The sequence below is a fragment of the Rhinoraja longicauda genome, chromosome 8, assembly GCF_053455715.1.
Source record: "Rhinoraja longicauda isolate Sanriku21f chromosome 8, sRhiLon1.1, whole genome shotgun sequence".
Classification (NCBI taxonomy): domain Eukaryota; kingdom Metazoa; phylum Chordata; class Chondrichthyes; order Rajiformes; family Arhynchobatidae; genus Rhinoraja; species Rhinoraja longicauda.
In genome coordinates this window covers 57,200,060-57,226,605 of record NC_135960.1, presented here as the reverse complement: position 1 = coordinate 57,226,605, position 26,546 = coordinate 57,200,060, and the positions used below count along the sequence as shown (strand labels likewise).

The following is a 26,546-nucleotide window of genomic DNA, read 5'->3' as shown; positions in this document are numbered from 1 at the left end:
AAAAGAAACATCCATCAAAGAAACATCTATCACAGTGAGTCTCCTCCAGTCCTCTCCTCACTGTGATGGAAGGCCACAATGTCTTTCCCTTCTCCTGCCGTCTTCTCCCGCGGCCAGGTTGTTGTGGTTGGAGGCCGCCCCGGACGGTCCGCAGCGGCCCGAGCCTAAGGCGAGTCGCAGCCGCTCCCGCAGCCTCCGAAGACGGCCGGCTCCGCCGATGATAAGTCCGATCCGGGGCGGGCGAACACGCTGCCGCTGTTGAAGTTTGTGAAGTTTTCAAATGAAAATGAGGTGAACTGGTATCAGTTTAATCAGGTATTGCCGTGATTCATCTCAGCTTTCAATTACGTGTTCCTCTGTCAAGCTGGATCCCACTGAACTAACTTCAATCTATTTCAGGTGTGCACCAATGAGGATTAGCAATTTAATAATTAGCAGATTATTCTTGCCTTCCTGACAGAAATCAGCACAGTCTGTCTGAAAAGGTTGTGCAGGTTAACTCCACAGCTGGAATTGTGTCTCAGGTTATACTCTCCTGCAAATTAACATTAATTCTTTGAAACACCGTGCCGATATAGGGGGTAATATAGGATGACATTCTGATAAAGGAGGCTCTGACAGGCTTTATATTTTTTCTGACCCAATGCATCACCTGATTTAGTTGGTTACTGTCACATGTAGCTGGGGTACAATGAAAAGCTTTATGTTTGTGTGCTTATCCATTCGAAGAAAAGACCAAATGATCACAATAATTGCTTTACATTAATGACATCCATGAAAAAGTTCTAAGCACGACCAGACTATTCGCTGATGATTGTTTGCTGTACAGTCCAATTAAGTCAGCTGATGATAAAGATGCTCTCCAAAAAGATCTGGATACTATGGTTGAGTGGCCACAACAATGGGGGATGTAGTTCAATCCTTCCAAATGTGAAACCATGCGTGTCACCAGGAGGAGGAAACCAGGCGAAACATCATATAATATCATTGGTGCCACCATTGAAGAATCAAAACAGACCAAGAATCTTGGCATCAAATTACAGAACGATCTATGTTGGAATGGTCTGACTCATCATGCAACGGTGAAAGCAACAGGTGTCCTAAATTTTCTGAGACGCAACTTTTATTATTGTTCAACTTCTATCAAGGAGAAGTTATACTTCACCCTTGTTAGACCACATTTGGACTGCGCTGTTGCAGCATGGGACCCATACACAAACAAAACCATTTCTTCCATCGAACGTGTCCAAAGACAGGCAGCTCGTTTTGTTACAAATACCTATGAGAGAGAAGTGAATGTTACCGAACTTCTAAACTCATTGGGGTGGAACACTTTCCAAGACAGACGTAAAGCCCACCGTTTGGCCTGTTTTTACAAAATGTTAAATGGTCAGCTCGACATAGATTACCACATCTACACCAAACCCAACCTATCAGGAGTAGACGAGGGCATTCGATTCAATTTGAGATACCAGCTATCAAGACAGATGTGTATAGCAATTCATTCTTCCCTCACACAATTAAAGCATGGAATAGTCTTCACTCTACTATAGTTACTCAACCAGACGCAACTACATTTAAGGCAGCTCTTCTTCTCCAAGAAGCCCTTCTTGCTTAAGTCCATACTCCGCCACCTCCAGTTTAAATTCCATTTGGAATATTTTGGAGGACCAAGAACCAAGAACCAAGAACGATGATAAAGGAGACGTCACCCATTCCTTCTCTCCGGAGCTGCTACCTATCCCGCTGAGTTACTCCAGCTCTTTGTGTTTATCTTGGGTTTAAACCAGCATCTGCAGTTCCATCCTACACATATGCAGCAGAGGTTCTCTGTTCAGGACGGTTTATTTCATCCTTGGGATGTTTAACTTGGCATTGTGGTTGGTGTAGACATTGTAGGTCATTGGGCCCGTTCCTGAGCTGTACAGGCCGTACCTGTACTTACGTAATAGGCCACTTATGCACACTCCCACCTGGGTGAACATTTCTTTAGGCCCACTGCTATATTACCGAGTTTCGAATCTCGGTAGCTGTGCGCTGCTGCCGTCCCATGGGGCCGGCTCTGCCAGTCAGCTCGCTGTTCCCGTGGATACTCCAATGTGGTCTCCGCGTCAGAGCTCGAATACGGTTTAGTTTGGAGATACAGCACAGAAACAGGGCTTGCATTGGTTGGAATTTAGAAGGATGAGAGGGGATCTTCTTGAAACATATAAAAATTCTTAGCGGATTGGACAGGCTAGATGCAGGAAAAATGTTCCCGATGTTGGGGGACTCCAGAACCAGGGGTCACAGTTTAAGGTTAAGGGGTAGACCATTTAGGACTGAGATGAGGAAAAACCTTTTTCACCCAGAGAGTTGTGAATCTGTGGAATTCTCTGCCACAGAAGGCAGTGGAGGCCAATTCACTGGATGTTTTCAAGAGAGAGTTGGATTTAGCTCTTGGGGCTAACGGAATCAAGGAATATGGGGAAAAAGCAGGAACAGGGTACTGATTTTAGATGATCAGCCATGATCATATTGAATGGTGATGCTGGTTCAAAGGGCCGAATGGCCTACTCCTGCACCTATTTTCTATGTTTCTATGTTATTAAATACTACAACCTCAAATATGCTCTGAACTACATAGACTATTATTGTGTAAGAAGGAACTGCAGATGCTGGTTTAAACCGAAGATAGCCACAAAAAGCTGGAGCTACTCAATGGGACAGGCAGCATCTCTGGAGAGAAGGAATAGGTGAAGAAGAAGAGTCTCAACTGAAACGTCACCCATTCCTTCTCTCCGGAGATGCTGCCTGTGCCGCTGAGTTACTCCAGCTTAGACTATTATTGTTATTACCGCACTGTTATTGTTTGGTTTTTGTGTGTATGTATGTATGTATGTGTGTGTGTATATTATATAATCCCTATATATGTGTATTTGTGAGTATGTGTATACACACACTGAACTTTTTTTTTCTCTCTCACTTATTATATTGGATACAGTGTACTCTGTTCACATATTCTGTTGTGCTGCTGCAAGTAAGAATGTCATTGTTCTCTCTGGGGCATATGACAATAAAACACTCTTGACTCTTGAGTTAACACCTATTGATTGTATTGCAAAATTCATGCTTTCGCCACCTGCTCAGAATCTTCAAGAGTGGGTGCCTGGAACTTGCTGCCAGGGATGGTGGTGGAGGCAGAAATGATAGCGGCATTTTAGAGGCTTTTGGATAGGCACATGAATATGACGGGAATGGGCCAATGTGAATCATATGGAGGCATCGGAGATTAATTTAACTTGGCACCATGATCGGCATGGACATTGTGGGCGGACGGGCCTGTTCCTGTGCTGTAATGTTCTTTCTTCAACTCATAATCTGTAAACGAAACATCAGCAACTGTGTTTTGTTTGCAAGGCGGATACTCAATCAGATCGCAATACTGGAGCTCAAAACTGCCCTTGTCGGCATCTTGGAGGCTGTCTTTGAAGATTTGCTGATCGTGGATCCAGATGACAAATAGGGGTTTGTGATCAATGAAATGTCCTCTCAATAGACAGTGGTGAAACTATAACACTCTGAAAATGATAACAAGTGTTTCCTTTTTAATTTGTTGGTGGTTTTGTTTATTTTTTTGAGGACCAAATGCTGCTGGTTTCTCATAGCCTTGTCCAAGACGTGCCTGGAGATAACACTGCAACAGAGCAATTCACTAATTTCATTCCTGACGCATTGTCCATTGGCTTGCATTACTCATCACCTATTTACCCAATTCTCTTGTAAAGGTGGCAAGGAACATCTCTCCACCACATGTACAGTCCAGATATCAACCACAGGCTGAATAAAAAGAAAATATTTTCACCATGCAACTAATTCTCTGACCCTTCATTTTATACTTTGACCCCTTGTCCTCAATCTCTCCACTAAAGAGAATAGCTTCCTGTTGTACATTCTGACCAGGTCCTCATCATTTTATATACTTTCAGATGTTTGATCAGCTTTCTCTTTTTAAAAGAAACAGTCCCAGCCTCTTTGCAATTGTCTTTGTAACTCATTCGAAGTATGTTATTTCACATCTTCTCTCTCCACCATCTGCCAATCCTACTTTTAATGAAGTGATCATCATTGAACACAATACTCTAGCAGAGTTTTATAAGTTCAGCATGACATCCCTGCTTTAACTGTTTATGACTTTATTGAAAAAGTCCAGAGTTGTTAAAACCTTATTGTTCTGGATAACAAAGGTGGTTATCAAAAATTATAGTAGGGTTTTGATCAGTTGGCCCAGTGGAGGAATGATTAATGGAGTTTAATGCAGGTGCGTGCGATGTATTGCATTTTGGGAAGTCAAACCAGGGCAGGATCTTCTCAGTGAATGGCAGGGCCCTGGGGAGTATTGCAGAGCAGACAGATTTAGGAGTGCAGGTACATAGTTCCTTGAGAGTGGCACCATAGGTGGTCAAGAAGCGTTTGGTGCATTGGCCTTCATCAGTCAGGGAATTGAGTATAGAAGTTTGGGGATGTTATGTTACAGTTGTATAAGACGTTTGTGAGACTGCATTTGGAGTACAGTAACCCCTCATTGTTACGGTCTTCTTTATAAAGGATTTTGGTTATGGCAGACTATCTCTTTAAGAACACATGCTAGTTACCCTGTAGTTGTAATTGAAATTGACAGGCCAGTAAAATTGACAAGCAATTGCTTCATTCAACACTTAACACCATTAAACAGCCTTTAGTATTTTTAGCTTGCAGTAATAAAAATATATATTTAGCTGTTAAGAACTTTGTACATTCAGCATGTTAGGCAGGTTAGTGTTTTTGGATGGAGAAACGGTTAATGTTTAGGGTCAAATCCTTTCACCCAGAACACATGGGCAATTGCTCGTGGGAATCTCACTTGGAGTGGGACAGTGTTTCCTCACCCCACCACACTGCCATCCCAATGCCCCACACCTCTCATTTTGCTCTCAATCTCTGAATGTGGGAATCTGCAGCAGGGGCAGCGGTTATTGCCGTTCCCCAGCTGCACTGGACAAGGTGGTGCTGGGCAGCCATCTTGGGCTGCAACTCTTCGTGTGGTGATGGAGGTCCCACTGGGCTCCCAGTGACAGGGCTACAGGATTCTGACCCCCGACCTCCGGCAGTGATCACAATGAGGGGAAAACCCTTACTTGGTTATAGCAGACAATTGGAATAACCGACACCATTGGTTCCTTATAATGAGGGTTTACTGTATTTTGGTCAGTTTTGGTCAACCTACATATGGAAGGATGTTGTTAAGCTAGAAAGAGTAGAGAAAATTTACGAGGATGTTGCCAGGACTTGAGGGCCTGAACTGCAGGGAGAGGCTGGGCAGTCTAGGACTTTATTCCTTGGAGTACATCAGTCTCAGGAGTGATCTTATGGAGGTGTATAAGACCATGAGAGGAATAGACAGGGTGAATGCATAGAGTCTTTTACCCAGAGCAGGGCAATCAAGAACCAGAGGACATAGTTTTGTGAGAGGGGAAATATTTAATAGGAACCTGAAGGGCAATTTTTTTACTCAGAGGGTGGGGGGTATACGGAATGAGCTGTCTATAGGGCACCTTGGTCAGCATGGGCAAGTTGGGCCGAAGGGCCTGTTTCCGTGCTGTATGACTCTATGAATCTAATTTCCTCTTCTGTACCTCCTTTAAGTTGCTCCTTAAAATCTACCTCATGGTCAAGCCTTTGTTCATCTGTTCATCTATTCCTTTTAAATATCTGTACTCGTATGCCTTTCCAAAATCTCTTTTGTTCAGCACCTCGGAATAAACTGAACAAATTAAAGATGTACGAATGCAAATTCCAGTTGTTTTATGTATGTGTCTTAGTATTTTGGACACATATCGGAAATATCAAACATTTTCCACATTGTTCCATTGACTCCAATGGAACTACATTCAGGAAGTGCAGTGTAAAAGAAGGCCACCACTAGCGCTAGTGATCAAAGTCCAGTATTCTCCAAGTAATTTGATAGAAACAAGCTCTGGTTCATATGTGCAGTGAAATTAGTTGGGGTTTTTGTTTTGCTTTACCCTCTCCTTTCATGAGTTGCCATGGCATCGGAGTATAAATCAAGATCAAACAAAGACTAATTGTCCCATCAAAGCTCATGTTTCTTGGATATAATTGCCTATTATAATATTCAGCCTTTAAATGAACACACCAAAACTCTGCACAATGCCAAGCCCCCCACCCATTGATTAGATACAAGGAAGAAATGTATTCCGAATCCGATCAGGAGAAAATGGAGGGGTGTTCCTCATTAAAATAGCGTACATTTCTAAATAACAATTTAAAGAGGTTTTATATTCCAGCAGAACATCTGACTTCCATGATATACATTCTGGTCTCTAACAATTTGCACAAGATATAACATCTTTCTTTTTTACTCCAATTGCCTTTATCAACCTCCCCATGTAAATTGCTGAGTCACCTCAAGCATCAAGTTCTAAGCTATAATTTTTTTTTTCTTCTCCAGTTTGTTAGTACTTTAACAACAATGTGCAAGCTTTGGGAATCTTTTACAATTCCCCCAGCTGCTTTTTAAATTACATTTGAAGCAAATTGAGCCCAGGCGGCATATAAAATAGTCAAAGTGGGTATATTTGGTTTCCGAATTCAAGACCTTTTTAATCGGCATCTCCAGTTCCTTCCTATATTTTGTTATAAGGAGAATGGGAGGCAGATTAGCAAATTGCAGTGCTCATTACATTTAAAGAACATTGATATAATTTTCAACAAAACCATGCAGCAAGTGCATTTCTTTAAGAGAAAATACGTTGTGTCCTGCAAAGGACTAGTCATTTTCTAGGTTTTGAGGCCTTGTGCACATTGCTATGCTTAGGAGGAACCATGCTATTAAAATGCCCATCACGGGAAGAGCCATGGCATTTTAGTTGCCAAGAAAATGATCGTGTAACTTTTCAGGAATAAAGAGAAATGCTTGTGAAAACTGGTCACAGTGTAAGAGACGTTTTGTGGTAATCTAAGTTGCATTGCCTACAGAATCCTTAATGTCCAACAATTTTGTGAAAAAAGACAATTTCAGCATTGAATTTTGAGTTTTGCAGAATGAGCTTCAGCACAAGGCACAGTGGATTTCATGGGTTTAAGAAAACATGCAGAAATCAATGGATTATGTAGGATATTAGACCTTTCTTTCCATTGCAATTGAATTTGTTTAGAACAACACCATTTACATTAAACATTTTACATTAGAGCATTTTTACTGTTGCAAAGTCCCTGTCTGACACATATAAAGGAAATACCGGGAACTGGTTATATTTCAACTTGTAGCACTGGCAAAGGAAAATGACTGATTCTGTGAAAATCATCACACATTCTCAGAGCATTGTAGAGAGGCAGAGGCAGACACATTGTAATTGGCTGTTGAGCTGCGAGATGCACATCCTGCTAAGTACTGGATTCACTCAATGGTGAAGCCTTCTAGCCCAGAGGAGTGTGGCAGGGTTTAAAAGCTGATTTTCAGTGCAAGTGCAGTCTGTGCTAGCAAGCCTGAAGTGAGACCAGTTGGATTACACAAAAGTATCACAAAGATTGGGATGAAGCAGAGTGGATTTAGTAAACACCAGGATGCCAAATTCAGCATGAATAAAATAATCCCTACTATAGGTAAGGAAAAATATTGTTAACATTAACCTTTTTTTTGACAGCTTGTTGTTCATCACATTCAAACTAGTCATTGCAGTTATACTTTTAAACTGGATAATTATTCTCTAAATGTATATTTTTTACAAGTACAATAATTGTTCATCTACAACAGGTTAAGTTTTACTTATTGATTTGAGGCACTGTTAATTATAAGTGTATTTGATAACTACACTTGTTAACAAATTAGAAAATCAGAAAATATCTCGTTCAAACCTTAAGGAAGAATATTTGTTGTACAAAACTTGAAGTAGCATTGCCTTCCTAATTGTTAATTGCATGGGATCATCAGCAGCAAATCTAGAATATTTTAGTTATTTTAATTTGTTTATATTTGTCTTTGAGCAGAATATTCTATAAAACTTGTGAGTAGGCAGATGGAATTTTCTAATCTTCATCCTTTCAATTTGTATTTGGAGAATGTAATTGTGTCTGTACCTCAAGCAATCATAATCAAACGTGCCATTCAGCTGCACTGGCTGCTTACAGCACATGCATTATCATTTTGCTTCATTTGCGCAAACTAAAGTAAAATGTAAGTAGTTGAAAGCAACAACTGTTTTATTTTGTTTTTCGTTTAATGGGGGCCACAAGATACGGCAGCACCATAAAAAAAATCTTAGTATAAAAATGTATCATGCTTGCTTGGTGTTTTTTTTTTGCAAGTTCTTTTATGCTTGTGTCTGAAATTTTAAACAAAAATAAATGGAAAAAAGTTTACAATTATTGATTCTGTTTTTCAATCTCTGCACATGCATTTATCTCAGAATGAATGGATGAATTTGATTGGAGTTCTAAAATGTGCTGAATATTGCAAGTCAATATCACGCAGTAAATATTGAACATTACAAAAAAATGATCAGTTGAAGCATTTTCTGGGCTTTCATCACGATTTTATTATTAATATTAATGTTGTTTCATCAAAGAAATATTACCTGGCTGGAGGACTTTAAGAACTGAAGGCTGAATCAGACTTTATTCAGACTTCTTTAAAATCAACACTTTATTTTTGCATTCATTTATTTAACCATTTTTATGATCTAAGATGTTTCCAAATCAGAAACTGATATCCTGTTATATCCATTTTGAATATGTGTAATTATATTACATTAAGGATAAAACTATCTTCCCGAATTGAATTATATATATATATATATATATATAAGTACATAGGTATGTGGGGATTTTTGTAACTATTTTCCAAATTCAACTTTTATATATAACGTAAAAACAAATGTAGGCTTTTGGCATCTCTTCCTGACTTTAGCACATGATGAAAATGCACAAAATAGTCATTCAGGGGCATCAGTTGCTAAGCAACACCAGACAGCTGCCTTCTTAGGGGGCACATTGTTAGCACAAGCATGCCATACATTAAGATAATCAATAACAACACAATGTGTTAATTGCTTTCTTTAGAGATTTGTTTCTGCATTAAATGATTCATGTATTGGCATGTGAGATGAAAATATCAAAGCAAATTGAAGTGAAACAGCAATTACAATAAGAAAAACATTATGAAGTTCTTGAATGTACAAATCTTAAAAGCTTTCAAATTTTGCTTAAATGATAGATTTTGAGAAAGTTTGAACAGTTTAACATGTTATTAGATTAAAAGAACTAGAGATGGCATTTGTCTTCAGGAACGGCATTGAACGGATAAAAGCAAGCCAAATGCTGTTTTATTTTGCTCCTGGTTTCATATGCTCCAGGTATTTATTCACAAAATGCTGGAGTAACTCAGCAGGTCAGGCAGCATCTCGGGAGAGAAGGAATGGGTGACGTTTCGGGTCGAGACCCTTCTTCAGACCCAAAACATCTCGACCCGAAACGTCACCCATTCTTTCTCTCCCGAGATGCTGCCTGACCTGCTGAGTTACTCCAGCATTTTGTGAATAAACACCTTCGATTTGTACCAGCATCTGCAGTTATTTTCTTATACTTCATATACTCTAGTATAGACAGAGCTTATGTCTCATCTAAAGCAAGTTAAAATAAAGGAAGGAACTGCAGATGCTGGTTTAAACCGATGATAGACACAAAAAGCTGGAGTAACTCGGCGGGTCAGGCAGCATCTCTGGAGAAAAGGAATAGGTGCCGTTTTGGGTTGAGACCCTTCTTCAGACTGCTTTGTTGAGTGTGAGGACCAGCTCTGCTAATGTGTATCTGGGAAGAGGGGTAGCTGACGGTGGCGATCTGTGCACATGCACCCCACCCCTACTTGGTTCTGCTTTTGCCAAGTGCCGCCGTACTCCATGGTATTTGTTTGTCTCAAAGTAATTTACACTGTAAGTTTGTTTGGCTGGGATTTCCCCATCAGGTGGCAATATCTTACTTAGCATTACAAGATAAAACTATCTTCCCGAATGGAACTATAATGCACCACTTGTTGACTAAAATACAGCAGCATTTGTGCAACGATGCAGTAACTGCAACCCAGCGGTGTGAATGTTGAATTTTCTAATTTTAACGAACTTACACTTGCACTTCCCTCCCCTCCCCCCATCCTTTCTTGCCCCCTTCCTTCCTCCCCCCCCCCCCCACCTAGTCATTTTACCATTTTTTTTAATGAAAATGTGTAAACATAATAAATGCTGAAATGGTAAGTCCAGATACTTTATTGCTGGGCAGTATATTTTAGATCTCAAATAGGAGCTCCTGGACAGTATCGAATTGCTGTCAAATAAATGGTGGCGCAGGAATGGGGTACTGATTCTGGATGATCAGCCATGATCATATTGAATGGCGGTGCTGGCTCATTAAGGGCCGAATGGCCTACTCCTGTACCTATTTTCGATGTTTCTATGTTCCTAATATCACCAGTTGGGAAACACACCAGTGGTCCTTCATTGTCGTGGGTTTGAATCTTGGAATGCTCTTCCCAACAGCACTGTGGGACTACCTTCTGCGGACAAAAACACCATCTTCTCATGCTGTCCTTGCTAACGACACTCGGATCCTAAAAAAAAAGAAAAATATATCAGAAGAGGCTAAATGCTATAAATGCAGAGTGAACTACCATAGTTATCAGGAAATAAACCTAGATACATGGAACTGCAGATGCTGGTTTACTAAAAAAGACACAAAGTGCTGGAATGACTCAGCGCGTCAGGCAACATCTCTGAAGAACATGAATAGACGATGTTTAGGTCAGACTCAAAAATAGATCTAGCTTCCTTTGCAACCATGCCAGTAGGTGAGTATGGAGCTGTCAGTACCTTGCATTCTTTTCTCCACGGGAAGGCAGAAAGCTTGCACCAATTCATTGGTGTGGTGAGATGCAGTACAGAAATATCTAGACATTTTTAGTTGCTGCACTTCCTGGTCAGGTGTTGCTGAAAATATTGGCCTCATAACTCAACTGCTATTTATGCGACAACAAGCAGGATTAGTAATAAATAGACCTGGGATCAATGACCCTACATTAAACACATGAGTAATCCCAAGCCTGCAAATGAAGTGTTGCTGTGCTGCAAGGCTTCAGATTTTGTCAGATAGATTTTAACCCTCCCCACCCCTTTCTCTGGTGAGCATGTTGTAGGCAAAAGGACCAGCCTCTGGTGTTGTACAGAGGCTCCAGAGAATCCCTACACTCACATCAAATAGCTTGCTCAAGACCAGCTACACGGTTTTTCCTTGCAAGGAACAATATTGACCATGTCACATCGTTATTACTTCAACAACACTTTGATTTCCTGATTTCGGTGTTCATGCAGGTCAAATGGTAATGGCCGGAGCTTCATGGAAGTCATGGAGACCCAAAGTAAAGTGGACTAAAACTGGAAGTGAACTTTTCCTGTGGAAATCTTGTGGATTGGGAGAAGCGGGAGTGACGGGGCCTTACAATACAATACAATACAATACAATATATCTTTATTGTCATTGTACCCAGGGGTACAACGAGATTGGGAATGCGCCTCCCATACGATGCAATAATTTAAGTAATTTAGACAACAGCAACCCAACGAAACAATTGTAACAGTTTTAGACAGGGTAAAGTGCAAGTTGATCTATGCGTTGTGACCATCCGGCTCAGCAGGACCGGTTCATAGCAGCTATGGCCCTGGGGATGAAGCTGTTCCTGAGTCTGGAGGTGCGGGCGTAGAAGGCCTTGTATCGTCTGCCCTTGATTCTAAGGACCTTTTATGTTTTATTTGAATCAGGCGAGAAATGTTATGAGCATTTTTTTTCTTGCCTCACATACGATAAAGTTGGCACTTTTATATTTCCAATTGTTCTTTGTAAATTGAAAATATCATGGATCGTGTTGTTTTGCTTAGGCCATTGATTCCAAGCTCCTGAATAAAATGAGCATTGGCATAATAACAGCGGGAATACTTGCCACATGTTCGACTTGTAATAATCTCCGATATGTTTTCACTTTGCTAAAGCTGATGCTTGCCGTTTCTTTTTCAGGATTGTTGGATTTAAATTTAACTTGATGGTGGAGGGGTGATTTGATTTTTGCTTGGACGAGTCAGTCAATTTATTTCCAATTTAAAGGTAATCCTTTGAAGAGGACATTTCTAGGCAGCACCAAATTCCCATTGTGTGAGTGTAAAGTCATAGTCAAACAGCGTGAAAACAGGCCCTTTGGCCCAACTGGCCCACACCGACCAACATGTCCCATCTACACTAGTCCTACCTGCCTGCATTGGGGCCATGTCCCTCTAAACCTGTCCTGTGCATGTATCCGTCTAAATGTTGCTTAAACGTTGTGATACTACCTGCCCCAATTACCTCTTTCAGCAGCACATTTCATGCACCCACCACCCTTTGTGTAAAAAAAAGTTACCCCTCAGGTTCCTATTAAATCTTTCCCTCCCTCACTTTAAACCTATGCCCTCTGGTTCTCAATTCCCCAACCTTGGACAAGAGACTGTGTGTTTACCCAATCTAATCCTATCATAATTTTGTACACCTCTATAAGATCACCCCTTCCTGCACTCCAAGGCATAAAGCTTCAGCCTGCTCAGTCTCTCTCGATAGCTCGAGTCCTGGCAACATCCTGGTAAATCTTCTCTGAACCCTTTCCAGCTTGACAACGTCTTTCGTATAACACGGTGACCAAAACTGAACACAATGCTCTAAATGCAGCCTGAATAACGTTTAGTGCAAGCTAAAGCCAGTAAAGTCCGATGAAAGATAGTCCAAGGGTCTCCAATGAGGTAGTTCAGGTCTGCTCTCTAGTTGTTGGCAGGGTGGTTCAGTTGCCTGATAACAGCTGGGAAGAAACTGCCTCTGAATCTGAAGGTGTGCGTGTTTGCTCCTGCACCTAAATCCTCTCACAACCCAGGGCGTCATACCACATGCCTTCCCATTGTAGGGCTCTCAGTAAAAGGCATATTCCAATTGGCTGATGCATCTGCTTGTTCGCTACCACTAACCCAGTCTCAAAATAAGGGATCGGCCATTCAGCTCCGAAATAAGAATCATTTATTTTCACATGGAGGATGGGGACTGTTTGGGTTTCTTTATATCAGAGAATTATGGAAGTCATTGAGTTAATTCAAAATGGGGATCAATAGATTCTTGGGCATTAGGGGAATCAAAGCACATGGGGATAATGCTGGAAAATGGGTTCCTTTGAACATTATTTCTCACCATTTAAAAAGGTACTCTGCTTTCCTGCTTTGTGCTTCAAAGTGATTACTACACATTTTTCCACATTATATTTCACCTGCCACATTCCTGCCCACTTTTTCAGTCTATAAATATCTCCAGAAAGCTTCTTTACATCGACCTTCCAAATCACAATCCTGCCAAATTTTGTAACATCAACAAACGTGGAAGAAATATTTTTACTTGATTTGATAGAGAGTACCTGGTTTGGTCATAATTGAGAAAATTGTGCCCAAATGTGCTTAAAAAAATTCATTGATTTTTGTTGAACTTGAGGTTTCTGTTAAAATGCATGTGGATAATCGCTAATCTAAAATCTTCTATGATGCCGTGCAGGTTGCAAAACCTAAATTTGATTTGGTTTTCTTTAAATCCTAATTTACATCTAAACCTAGATGATCTGAAATTTAATCCAATTAAACATTTGCAACGTCTCTTCTCTCTAATTCAACCTTCGTTTTGGGTCCAGACCCTTCTTCAGACTGATTGGGGGTGGGCTGGAAATAGGAGGGGCAGGACAAAGCCTAGCAAATTATAGCTGGATTCAGGTGGGAGGGAGGGGGAGGGGGGGTTAATAGGCAAATGTTCGGACAAGAGACAAAAGGATTGAAGAGTTGCAAATTGTGAAGCTAGAGGAAGGAATGTATGTGGAAGGGGAGGGAGGAGGGAGAAATAGGTACGAGAGGGGGGGAGGGGGAGGGGGAGGGGGGGGGGTGGTTGTGCCCCATTAACTCATCACGTGTTGATATCTCCTCCTTTAACATATTATAAATAGAACCTGCCACTGCCCCCCTGAAGCCTGCTCATCATTCAATAAGACCACCACTGTTCTTTTAACTCAATGCTACCTTCCTGAACAACCAGGATTCCTTTAATTCCTTGTACATCTATAAATCTCCATTTTGAATATACTCAGTAACATAGCCCCCACAGCTGAATGGTAGAAGCATTATTTTGGATTGCGGTCTGGATAGCCAGTCAAGGGTTCTATCATCCTTGCATCTATCCTGTCAAATCAGGAAATATTCTATTGTTTCAATGAAATCACCTCTCATTTCTCTGAAGTATAGGCCACCCTGCATAATCCCACTTCACATGATTCGATTAGTACGGGTGTCAGAGGTTATGGGGAGAAGGCAGGAGAATGGGGTTAGGAGGGAGAGATAAATCAGCTATGATTGAATGGCGGAGTAGACTTGATGGGCAGAATGGCCCAATTCTGCTCCTATCACTTATGACATGATCTTATGACAAGGGAGTGCATCCCACCCCAATTCTATGAATATTTAATAAACTCCTTTACATCCTTTAAAAAAAACTCCTTCCCTACCAAAGAAAGGATATTCAAATCAAAAACTGCAGATACTTAAACCGAACTATGCAAACATTCAGCAGTTTCGGCTGTGGAAAGAGATGAGAAGAAGGGTTCCAACTTGAAACGTCACCTATTCCTTTTCTCCAGAGTTGCTGCCTGAACCGTTTAATTAGTCCTGCATTTTGTGTCTATCTTCTTGCTATTGAGGGCGTGCAGCGTAGGTTTACTAGGTTAATTCCCGGAATGGCGGGACTGTCATATGTTGAAAGACTGGAGCGACTAGGTTTGTATACACTGGAATTTAGAAGGATGAGAGGGGATCTTATCGAAACGTATATGATTATTAAGGGGTTGGACACGTTAGAGGCAGGAAACATGTTCCCAATGTTGGGGGAGTCCAGAACCAGGGGCCACAGTTTAAGAATAAGGGGTAGGCCATTTAGAACAGAGATGAGGAAAAACTTTTTTAGTCAGAGAGTTGTGAATCTGTGGAATTCTCTGCTTCGGAGGGCAGTGGAGGCCAATTCTCTGAATACATTCAAGAGAGAGCTAGATAGAGCTCTTAAGGATAGTGGAGTCAGGGGGTATGGGGAGAAGGCAGGAACGGGGTACTGATTGAGAATGATCAGCCATGATCACATTGAATGGCGGTGCTGGCTCGAAGGGCCGAATGGCCTTCTCCTGCACCTATTTTCTATTGTCTATTGTCTAAAATGTTAACTCTACGTCTCTTTCCACTTCTGCTTCCTGCTTTGTTTCCAGAATTTTCTGTTCATATTTTGCACTTGAGTATCTGCAGTTTTTGATTTTTATATCCTTTCTTGGGTAGGAAGATCAGACCTCTAAGCAGTATTGCGGGTGTGTGGTCCCCAGAATCCTTTATAATTATAATAAGGCAGCAATAAAGGCCAACATGCTGCTTACCTTAATTGTTTGCAGTGCCTGGCTGTTAATTTTCAGCAACTTGTATTCAGAAATGTACAAGTGCACCCAACTACCACCACTTTACAACCTCTGGAGACACAAAGAATTACAGATGCTGGTTAATGAAAAAGTACATCAAAGTGCCGGAGTAACTCAGCAGGTTAGGCAGCATCCCCGGAGAACATGGATAGGTGATGTTTTGTGTTGGGACTGTTATTCAGATCTTTCTATTTTCTTCAATTCACTATCACTAATTCAGATCCTCATTCACCCCAGACATCGTTGTCTCTCCATTACTTCTTGTATCTCCAGGATTTTATTCCGTGAGGCAGAGAAAAAAAAAACTTGTTTAATTTTTCCACCATTTCCTTTTTCCTATACTTTTCTTTTATCCATATCTGCAGAAACTCTTAGTTTGGCTTTGTTTCTCTCATTTTTTTTCCTCATAGATTACACTCATATTAAACTTTCCTTTTTCTCATCAACTACTCCTTTGCTGATTTCTGACATTTTCCAGTTTTGGGGAACATTTTAAGTCTTTGCCTATGATCTGATATCTTTATTTTACTTTGATTGCTGCGGTGGATCGCTTTTCCTGATGAGTTTATGTGCGTGCCTTAAAGGTATAAATGTTTGGTGGAAACTACATTTTACTTATTTAAATGTTGGCCATTATTTATTTTTTGTGATGCCTTTAATGCAGTTTCAACACCATCGCTAACTGACCCTTGACGTCTTTGTGAGTTGTTTTGTTTTAATTTTAGACTGGTTTCAGATTGAACTAAGCCTCTTTAAATTTTTTATATAAAATTCAATAAAACTCTCTTTTGCGCAGCCTTAGGGATGTAATACCAAGTTCAATTGATCCATGAAAACTGCAGTTTAAGTGTAATTCTCCACTGGTCTTCCAGCTTATTTCAGACAAATTTGTAATGGTTGGTTATACATAGAAAAGCTTATTGTTTATCATGTATTACATATTCCCTAGTCAACACTATAGAGATTGCAGATACCCGTAAAAGGGACCACATCATGCTGATTCTGGCCTCTCTCCACTGGCTCCCTGTACGGTACAGAATCAACTTCAAGCTCCTCCTATTCACATATAAAGCCCTAAATGGACATTCCCCCCCCTACATCAAAAATCTTCTAACCCACCTCTCTAACACCAGGTCCCTCAGGTCGGCCGACTTGGGGCTACTCACTATCCCGCGGTCAAGGCTTAAGCTCAGGGGTGACCGCGCTTTTGCGGTTGCAGCTCCTAGACTGTGGAACAGCATCCCTCTCCCCATCAGAACTGCCCCCTCCATCGACTCCTTTAAGTCCAGGCTCAAAACCTATTTCTACTCCCTAGCGTTTGAGGCCCATTGAGGAGGCGCTGTGAACTGTTTTGTATGTGCTGTTGTGTTTGTATGCTACTGTATGTTTCATTTTTTCCTTAGTACCTAATCAGATGTACAGCACTTTGGTCAACGTGGGTTGTTTTTAAATGTGCTATACAAATAAAATTGACTTGACTTGACTTGACAAACACATGCAATGATCTTTCTATGGAACCATGACGTTCTGTTTTATTTTGAAACATGAAGATCCTCCTTAGTTCTTTTGTAAGTAACCAAGGGTGACCTCGCTCAATTTTCATGGTCTTTGCCCCATCCCGAGATGGCCCACCCAGTGACCACTCAAGATATTCTAATCCCCATTATTCCGATCTCCTAAACTAGAATATCTGAGGGGACCAAGTCATGTAACATCAGTTGACATCTCCTGGAGAATCTATCCCAGCCAACAGTAATCCAAAGGTAGACTGAAGAAGGGTCTCGACCCGAAACGTCAACTGTTCCTTTTCTCCAGAGATGCTGTCTCTGACCCGCTGAGTTACGCCAGCTTTTTGAGTCTATCTTCGTTTTAAACCAGCAAAGAGTCATAGAGTGATACAGCATGGAAACAGGCCCTTCGGCCCAACTTGCCCACACCGGCAACATGTCCCAACTACACTAGTCCCACCTGCGTGCGCTTGGTCTATATCTCTCTAAACTTGTCTTATCCATGTACCTGTCTAATTATTTCTTAAACGTTGGGATAGTCCCAGCCTCAACTACCTCCTCTGGCAGCTTGTTCCCTACACTCACACACCCAGCATCTACAGTTCCTTCCTCCACAATACTAATCCAAAGGTGGAATAAATTAACAAGTCGTAAAGCCAAGAGTCAAGAGTGTTAAATTGCCATGTGCACCTACAACAGAACAATGAAATTCTTATTGCAGCAGCACAACAGGCCTGTAAACACAATGCGCGTAGATAACATAATAAACAAAAAAAATCAATAATTTAAAAAGCTTTTAAGATCTATTAGAAGTGTGGAGTACTTTTACAAGAATGATGGGATTTCACTCAACATCGGAACTGGCTGAAGGTGTCAAGCACATCTGTGCAGCAAATGGGGAAGAGCAGGAGTGAGCATAATATATATCAATCGGCTAATATCTGCTTGATTATCAGTTTTGGATGTTCAGATTTATGGAGGTTGGAAGATGGGCAAACAGCCAAGACCAGTTTTGAATAGCCTCAGGCTATGGAGATGTGCACAAAAACAACAGCACTTGAAAATTGAAACAAACCCTGCAGCTACTGGGAATCTGAAATAAAAACAAAACACTGGTGCACTCAGCAGAGCAGAGCATCCATGGAAAGAGAAACATTGACTATAAGTCATGAGACAGAGGGGCAGAATTTGGCTATTCAGCCCATCGAGTCTACTCCGCCATTCAATTATGGCAGATCAATCTCCCCCTCTCAACCCCATTCTTGTGCCTTCTCCCTATAACCTTTGAGGATCAAAGACCCTTTACCACTATCTCTGTTTCCTTTCCATAGACACTGCCTGGCCAGATGAGTGTTTGCAGCATTTCAGGGGGTTTTAGCATCTGAAGTGCCGAGGCTGGCAATAAGACAGGCAATCAAGAAAATGTCTGCCTGATTGTCCAAGAAAAGTCCTGAGGTGAATATTGAGAATATAAAAAGACTGCAGATATGAGTAGCCGGCTGGTGACTGGTAGGGGGCTGGGGTGGGGGAGGGGGTGGATGAAACTGATGGAAATAACCACTAGGGGAAACATCCTCTCCACATCTACTCTATCCAGACCTTTCACTATTCGGTAGTTTCAATGAGATCCCTCCTCCTCTTTCTAAACTCCAGCAACTACAGGCCCAGAGCCATCAAATGTTCATCGTACGTTTACCTCATAAACCTCATCTGGATGCTTTTCAATGGCGGCATATCCCTCTTCAGAAATGGGCCCTAAAACTGCTCACAATACTCTTAATGCTGTCTGACCAGTGCTTTATAAAGCCTCAGCATTACATTCCGGTATTTATATTCTAGTCCTCTCGAAATAAATGCTAACATTGCATTTGCCTTCCTTACAACTGATTCAATCAATCAATACTTTATTACAGACTCAAGGTCCAGATAAAAGCCAAGAGATTACATATAATAAACATACCGAAGCACAATAAGTTACATACAAAAGCACAGCAAGTTACTAACAAATTACTAACAAAAGCACAATAAATTACATGCAAGCACAATGCATGGTTTAAAGCATCAGCCATCAATGATCAACAACGAGACAACTATACCAATGTCTCCACAACTGTGATTGGTACCGTGGAGTGCTAAACCTTATTAGTGATAATGCCAAGATGATCTCATTTTCAGAGTAATTAATTCGGCAATAAATTTATACATTAAATTTCTTAGCACGGCTTGTAGGGTATTAACTCCTGCAGCCACAAGCATTTCACTTGCACTGCACCATCTAGGTCTCTTAAGTAATATCTCATGGCATCATTAAAAGCTACCGGAAGACGCTGTAAGCTAGCTTTTTTATAGTTTGACCACAAGTGTGCAGTGTAGAGTGGTGTACAGTATGCTCCGAACAGAGACATCTTCACCCCATCTGTACATGCACCTAACTTGCGCAAGAGAATGTTCACTTCACTCTCATTGTTTGACCTCCATCCATCCCAGTCCTTCTGCTGCCCCTCATTTCACAGCCTCCTCACTTCACCTTGCTTGCTTCTCCTCATCTGCTACCTCAATCTCAGCTTCGCCCTCCCCTCCCTTATCCCACCCACTTCTCTCAGTTCACACCACTCCCTTTTCCTCACACACCTGCCTCACCTCCGTTAGCTCCTGCATTTCCCTTTCTGCACCCACCCTGAGTTGCTTCCCCTCCCTCGCCCCACTAGCATCGTGCTTTTCTCTTAGCTCCTTCTCCCTGCCTACCCTTCGCCTTGCTCACCTGTTCTTCAGCTCCCCCATCTCATCTTCCCTCTTCTTGCTTATCTTCCTCTCCTTCCGTTCCATCTGTTTCCCATCCACCTTTCCCTTCATTCCCTTGGCTCCTTTGACTCTCCTCCCTTCACCAGTCGTGCTTTGTCTTCCCTCACTCCCTGTTCCTCACCTCCTTCTCCCCACCTCCTTGCCCATTGCCTTGCCTTCGTCAGCACTTTCCCTCTCTCTCTCCTCTTACCTTTCAGCTGCTTCCCAACATCACTTTGCCTGTCGGTGCTGACCTCTCCATTCCCCTGCTATGGATCCCTCTCTTCCCTCTACTCTTCCCAATCCTATTCTCGGCCATTGTTCATGCTTTCACTTGCCTTGGACATCCATTCTATTCCTTGCTAACGCCTGAGTCTTGGTGCGCAGGGACCTGCTGCTTCACCCAACACCCTCACTGATGTGTAGGAAGGAACTGCTGATGTTGGTTTAAACCGACGATAGACACAAAATGCTGGAGTAACTCAGCGGGACAGGCAGCGTATCTGGAGAGAAGGAATGGGTGACGTTTCCGGTCGAGACCCTTCTTCAGGTCGATGCCTTCACTATTGGCCCTTCTTCTGGAAACACAAACCCCAGATTAAAATACCAAGTCACCATTTCACCTTACCATGGATGAGGACTTTTAGAAGAGGATTATAATTGACTGTATTACTATGTAATCTGAGTGAATCCTTGGAGTGAGGTGGGGGGGGGGGGGGGGGGGGGGGGTGACGGTCAGGAGGTGGGGGGAAGGCCCTACATATTTGTTTTAGCCACAAGCTTGGCATAGTGGGACTGTCACAGACTGTTTAGCAATTACTGACTCGAAAAATGATGAAAGTTTCACATATGCTTTCACTATCAATGTTCTGCATTTCTGATTAGGTTCATTGGTCACTATGGAAACTGCAGCACAAGACTGGATCCCTAATTATATGGTGGAACTTGTCACATTTTTTTGTTTTTCTCTCACACACACACTTAGTCTTCTTACTCCAAACTAATGGTGCATTGTGTGGTTTTGAAAAATGATACCTTGAACATACTGTTTAGATGATCGCGCAGAGTAATATGGAAATCATTAAACATTCACCAATTGTAATAACTTATCTTTAATTGGATGCAACGTTCACAAGAAAATGTTTCTCAAGGTGATTTATTGATATTGGCTCAGTGAAATCTTTATTTGATAAATATGAAATGAATGTTGTGAGCAAATGTCCTAGGCTTCATGTTTATCTGGAATATCTGTGGGGTCCAGTAAATCCTCATTATTAGGGAGCTCTTTATAACAGATTTTGGTTGTATCGGGTGGACCCACTGACCTTTACCACTAGGCCGGCTGCTTCCAGCCCACGCTAGCCGCTGCCCCTGTCACTGACCCTCACCTGCACTCTGACCCCCCACGGGCCGCGACCAATGACTCCGCCGATCCTCGCCTCTACTCCAGCTGCCAGCAGGCTCGGGCCGTCACCTCACCTGGATTCCAGGCCCAGTTCCAGACCGAGAGTCTGATCTCGAAACGTCACCTATCCATGTTCTCTGGACTTGCAGAGTACCTGGGTTGAGTTTCTCCAGCACTTTGTGTCCTTTTGTGTATTAACCAGCGTCCGCAGTTCAATAGACAATAGATGGACAATAGACAATAGGTGCAGGAGGAGGCCATTCGGCCCTTCGAGCCAGCAACGCCATTCAATGTGATCATGGCTGATCATTCTCAATCAGTACCCCGTTCCTGCCTTCTCCCCATACCCCCTGACTCCGCTATCCTTAAGAGCTCTATCCAGCTCTTGTTCCTTGTTTCTACTTCTTATACAAGGATAATCTCTTACTCAGTTATAGCGAACCATCAGCAAGGACAGACACCATTCCCCACACCCCCTCCCCCTCCATGGTCCATGAGAATCAGGGTTTACTGCATTTTAATCACAAAGTTTAAATGATGTGTATGTACCTGTTGACTCTTAACAATCTAGGGACCTAATGCTGCTAATGTGGTGGGAGAGCGTTGGAGGAGAAATATGTCTGGTCAACTATATAACTCTGTGGTACTCATGCCAGAGTTAGAAACTTGTGATGATTTTGTCCTCTTGATATTTTTGATTAAATATTTCAACAATTCTTGTAGTGCACTTCAAACACTCTCCAAACTTGACAATATTTTTACCTACCCCTTCAATTGAGCGACTGGTCATTTCTCAATATCTCTTCAATTAAAGTCAGCAATGCCAGAATTACTTGTCAGGTCTGGAAGGTCTCTTGGGGAGATCTTAATTTCAATTCCTTGAATTTAATTTAGAGATACAGTGCGGAAACAGCCCCTTTAGCCCACTGAGTCCGCACTGACCAGCGATCACCACACATTATCACTATACTCCACACACTAGGGACAATTTGACATTTACACCAAGCCAATTAACCTACAAACCTGTATGTCTTTGGAGTGTGGGAGGAAACCACAAATCTTGGAGAAAACCCACGCAGGTCATGGAGAGAACGTACAAACTCCGTACAGACAGGACAGGGCGGCACAGTAGCGCAGCGGTAGAGTTGCTGCTTTGCAGCGAATGCAGCGCCGGAGACTCAGGTTCGATCCTGACTACGGGTGCTGCACTGTAAGGAGTTTGTACGTTCTCCCCGTGACCTGCGTGGGTTTTCTCCGAGATCTTCGGTTTCCTCCCACACTCCAAAGACGTACAGGTATGTAGGTTAATTGGCTGGGTAAATGTAAAAATTGTCCCTAGTGGGTGTAGGATAGTGTTAATGTACGGGGATCGCTGGGCGGCACGGACTTGGTGGGCCGAAAAGGCCTGTTTCCGGCTGTATATATATGATGATATGATGAAGACAAACAACTGGATCGAACCCGCGTCTCTGGCACTATGTCACCGTATCGCCCTGTGTTTTTCTTTAATGATTGCTTCCTAATGTTTTAGGATGTTTAGGAACATTAATATTTCAGATTGTTTCTGAACATTGGGGTCTGAAGAAGGGTCCTGACTCGAAAAGTCACCCATCCATGCCTTCCAGAGATGCTGCCTGACCTGCTGAGTTACTTTTCTTTCGCAAACCAACATCTGCTGATCCATGTGCATACAGAGTAAAGGTCTGATGCGCTAATTAAAGTTTGTGACAGAGTTAAAGAAAGTGAAGACGTGCTATATATTTGGCGAAAGAGGATCGTTCTTGATCAATCCCCCGCACGTAAAGGTGGAGAACTTGTAGAATGCAATTCTCCAGGAAAGTAATGTAACTAAAGTGGGAGTTGTAGCTTTGAGAGAATTTGAAAATGAACAACCATGAGAAATGTTCATTGGGACCAGCTGCCTAACTGCATCGTTTCTTAGTTCTGTACTTAAATGTGCTTTCCTTAAGAGGACCTAATTACATAATGATTTAATAATTATTAGATTTACCATTCAATTGATGTGTTTGCCAAAAAAATATGAAGTAGGGTTATTCCTGTTTGAGGTGTATGTGATTGTCATCAACCAATGCTACAAAATTCTCAAGTGGCTAATACATCCCTGAAGTGTAAATGTTTCTTACTCTGCAGTGGTTCAGTTCAAGTACACAATGACATGCACTGCACGTGACAGAATTTTTTTTTTTTAGTTTATATTGGATAGAAAATTGGCTTCATGGAAGGAAGCAGAGGGTGATGGTAGAAGGTCGATTTTCGGACTGGAGGCCTTTGACTGGAGGTGTGGCGCAGGGATCAGTGCTGGGCTCCTTGCTGTTTGTGGTTTATATCATCAACCTTGATGAGAATGTACAAGGCACGATTTGCAATTTTGCAGATGACGAAAATGGATGGTATTGTTGATAACAAAGATGGTTAGCAAAAATTGCAGCAGGATCTTGATTGGTCGGGCAGGTGGGCTGAGGAATGGTAAATGAAGTTTAATATAACTAAGTGTGCAGTGTTGCATTTTAGGAAGTCAAACCAGGGCAGAACTCTCACAGTGAATAGCAGGACTATAGAGAGTGTTGTGGAGCAGAGGGATCAAGGAGTGCAGCTACTTTGTTTCTTGAAGGTGGCATCACAGGTTGGTAGGGTTGTCAAGAAAGTTTTGGGCACATTGGCCTTCATCAATCAGAGTATTGAGTATAGAATGTGGAGGAAAGAACATCAAATGCTGGTTTAAATCGAAGATAGACACAAAATGCTGGAGTAACTCAGCGGGACAGGCAGCATCTCTGGAGAGAGGGAATGGGTAACGTTTTGGGTCAAGACTGAAGAAGGATCTTGACCTGAAACGCTACCCATTCCTCTCCAGAGGTGGTGCCTGTCCCTCTGAGTTACTCCAGCATTTTGTGTCTATCTTTATTGAGTATAGAAGTTATGTTGCACTTGTACAACACATTGGTGAGGACACATTTGGAGTATTGTGTTCCGTTTGGTCACCCTGCCTTCACAGTAACTACTCGTAGTCAAGTCCTAACTGGTGACGATTGGATGCAATATATTCTGCAATGGGCCAGCAAGGAAGGAGCTGAGAAGCATAGTGCCACAGACAACAAAGCCACCATTTGAAATATTATTTGAAATTGTGGAGAAGATAAATGTATCCAAGAAGAAGATTTAATCCAGTGCCCCAAAAGGACACTTTATTATAATTGATGTTAGAATCCTGTAGCTAGCTAGTTAGGGATGATATACTGTTAAAATGTCGCTCCATGCAGGGACATGGTAGCATAGTAATTGGGGAGGGGATTCTTAGTGAAGGGCATTTTACTGCTCTGCTTAGAGCCCCCTGCAGTTTGGCTTCCGTTGGACAGATTTCAGTAAAGGGTTGATGGGGGGGGGAGGGGATATTAACGGATAATTCCGCGGTTATAGTATTATTAGGATAGGAGATATTAGAATAAGAAATAATCTTCAAAATAGCAAAACAACCTGTTCCCTGTTCATAGGTTAACTTGCAAGGATACGTTAAGGTTACTGAAATCAGGCATCAGATGTAGGACATTTGGACCAGTATCTCAAAGAGGACAAGAGATGAATGTTCTTATTAATTGGCTCCCATTGAAACCGTGATGAGATGAGAAAAGACATAGTGGCCAATCTCATGTACGATCGTATCACTAAAGGCAAATCGCTGCCATTCAATGCACTGTTTAACTGGTCATTTAATATTCTGCTGTTAGTGTATCCAGAAAGCCATCCCTCAACACTGTAACAGATTGTCCAAGCAAAGGAGTCATAGGTGTTTGTAAATATGTAATTCTGCAAAATTACTTGTCTGCACTCAAAATGTTAAAGCTAAGTAGGTAATTATAGCCATTGAAATTGCAGTTAATAACTTATCGTTGCCTTTGTGTTTAAAAAAAACCTCAATGTACTTTTGAGCTTGGAGATTCTATCAAGAGGGTCTTTACGAGAATACTGGTTTCTCATGACGAATAAAGACACTTATATCAACCAGTTTCAGCATCAAACTGGCTTACTTCACAAGTCACAATACTTTCCATTATGAGGATTTATGCAGAAATTGACTATGTCAATGTACTTTCAGTGTAAAGAAAAATTCTGGGCCATAAAACCACATGAAAAAACGTCTGCAAAAATCTTGCCATTTATTTTATTTTGGTCTTTTAATGGAATGTGCGCACTGCAGGTCCAGCAATTATTTATTCCTCACCTTGAATTATCCTTGAGAAGATGGAGGTAATGGATCATGTGCAATGTGAATAGTTTTTCAAGAATGCTTTAATAGAGTTTTTGATCGCAAATCTCCAACCATGCCTTTCACCTTCAACAGTGACTGTGGATGCAAAGTTATCTGACAGAAACCTCAAAAACAACCTTCAATATGTTTCTCTTGGGCAAACCTGAAATATAACAATCTTAAAGAGGAACAAGTCACGATTAAATTTCTCATACCTCCGCTTTGCCAATGGAGCTGAAAGGTGATGAAATTTCGGCCTGTCTCATTCCTGGTATTGAACTATTAAGTATATGGAATGTCTTTGCAGGAATCAGCAGATACTATAGAGGTTCTATAAGGCGCGGGTCAGGCCGCATTTGAAGTCTTGTGAGCAATTTTTGGCACCATATCTGAGGAAGGATGTGCTGGCTCTGGAGAGGGTCCAGAGGAGGTTTACAAGAATGATTTCAGGAATGAAGGGGTTAACATATGATGGCCGTTTGACAGCATTGGGCATGTACTCGCTGGAATTTAGAAGAATGAGGGGGGACCTCACTGAAACATACAGAATAGAGAAAGGCTTGGATAGAGTGGATGAAGAGATGATGTTTCCACTAGTGGGTGAGTCTATGACTAGAGGTCATAGCCTCTAGTCCTAGCTGTGGAGGCCAAGTCAATGGATATTTTTAATAGAGAGATAGATAGATTCTTGATTACTATGGGTGTCAGGGCTTATGGAGAGAAGGCAGGAGAATGGGGTTAAGAGGGAGAGATAGATCAGCCATGATTGATGGGCCAAATGGCCTATTTCTGCTCCTATCACCTATAACCTCATGACCTTATACAAAAAGCTTATGACATCGCGTGACAATAAACTAAACTAAAATACTTAAATTAATCAGTTCTTCTGTTGTAATTTTGATTTTGTTCACATTTTAAACATTCTTTTAAAATGAAAAACATGTGCTTATGCTGAACATTATCATATTTTGCCCTTATCAAAAATATTTTAAATCAGGGTTTACT

General features: G+C 41.6%; 1 protein-coding gene across 4 annotated transcripts in view; it reads left to right on the top strand.

Annotated features, from left to right (window-relative positions):
* The window catches only part of pde1a (phosphodiesterase 1A, calmodulin-dependent), a 366,356-nt gene that overhangs the window by 28,467 nt on the left and 311,343 nt on the right, over positions 1–26,546 (top strand). The window contains exon 1 of one of the 4 annotated variants that reach the window (XM_078404066.1): positions 7,380–7,644. The exons of the other annotated variants lie outside the window; for them this stretch is intronic. Within the exon in view, the coding sequence (XP_078260192.1) occupies positions 7,575–7,644 (70 nt within the window). The 5' untranslated portion in view covers positions 7,380–7,574. Of the gene's footprint in view, positions 1–7,379; positions 7,645–26,546 lie in introns of those variants that run through there. 4 annotated transcript variants of the gene reach the window in all.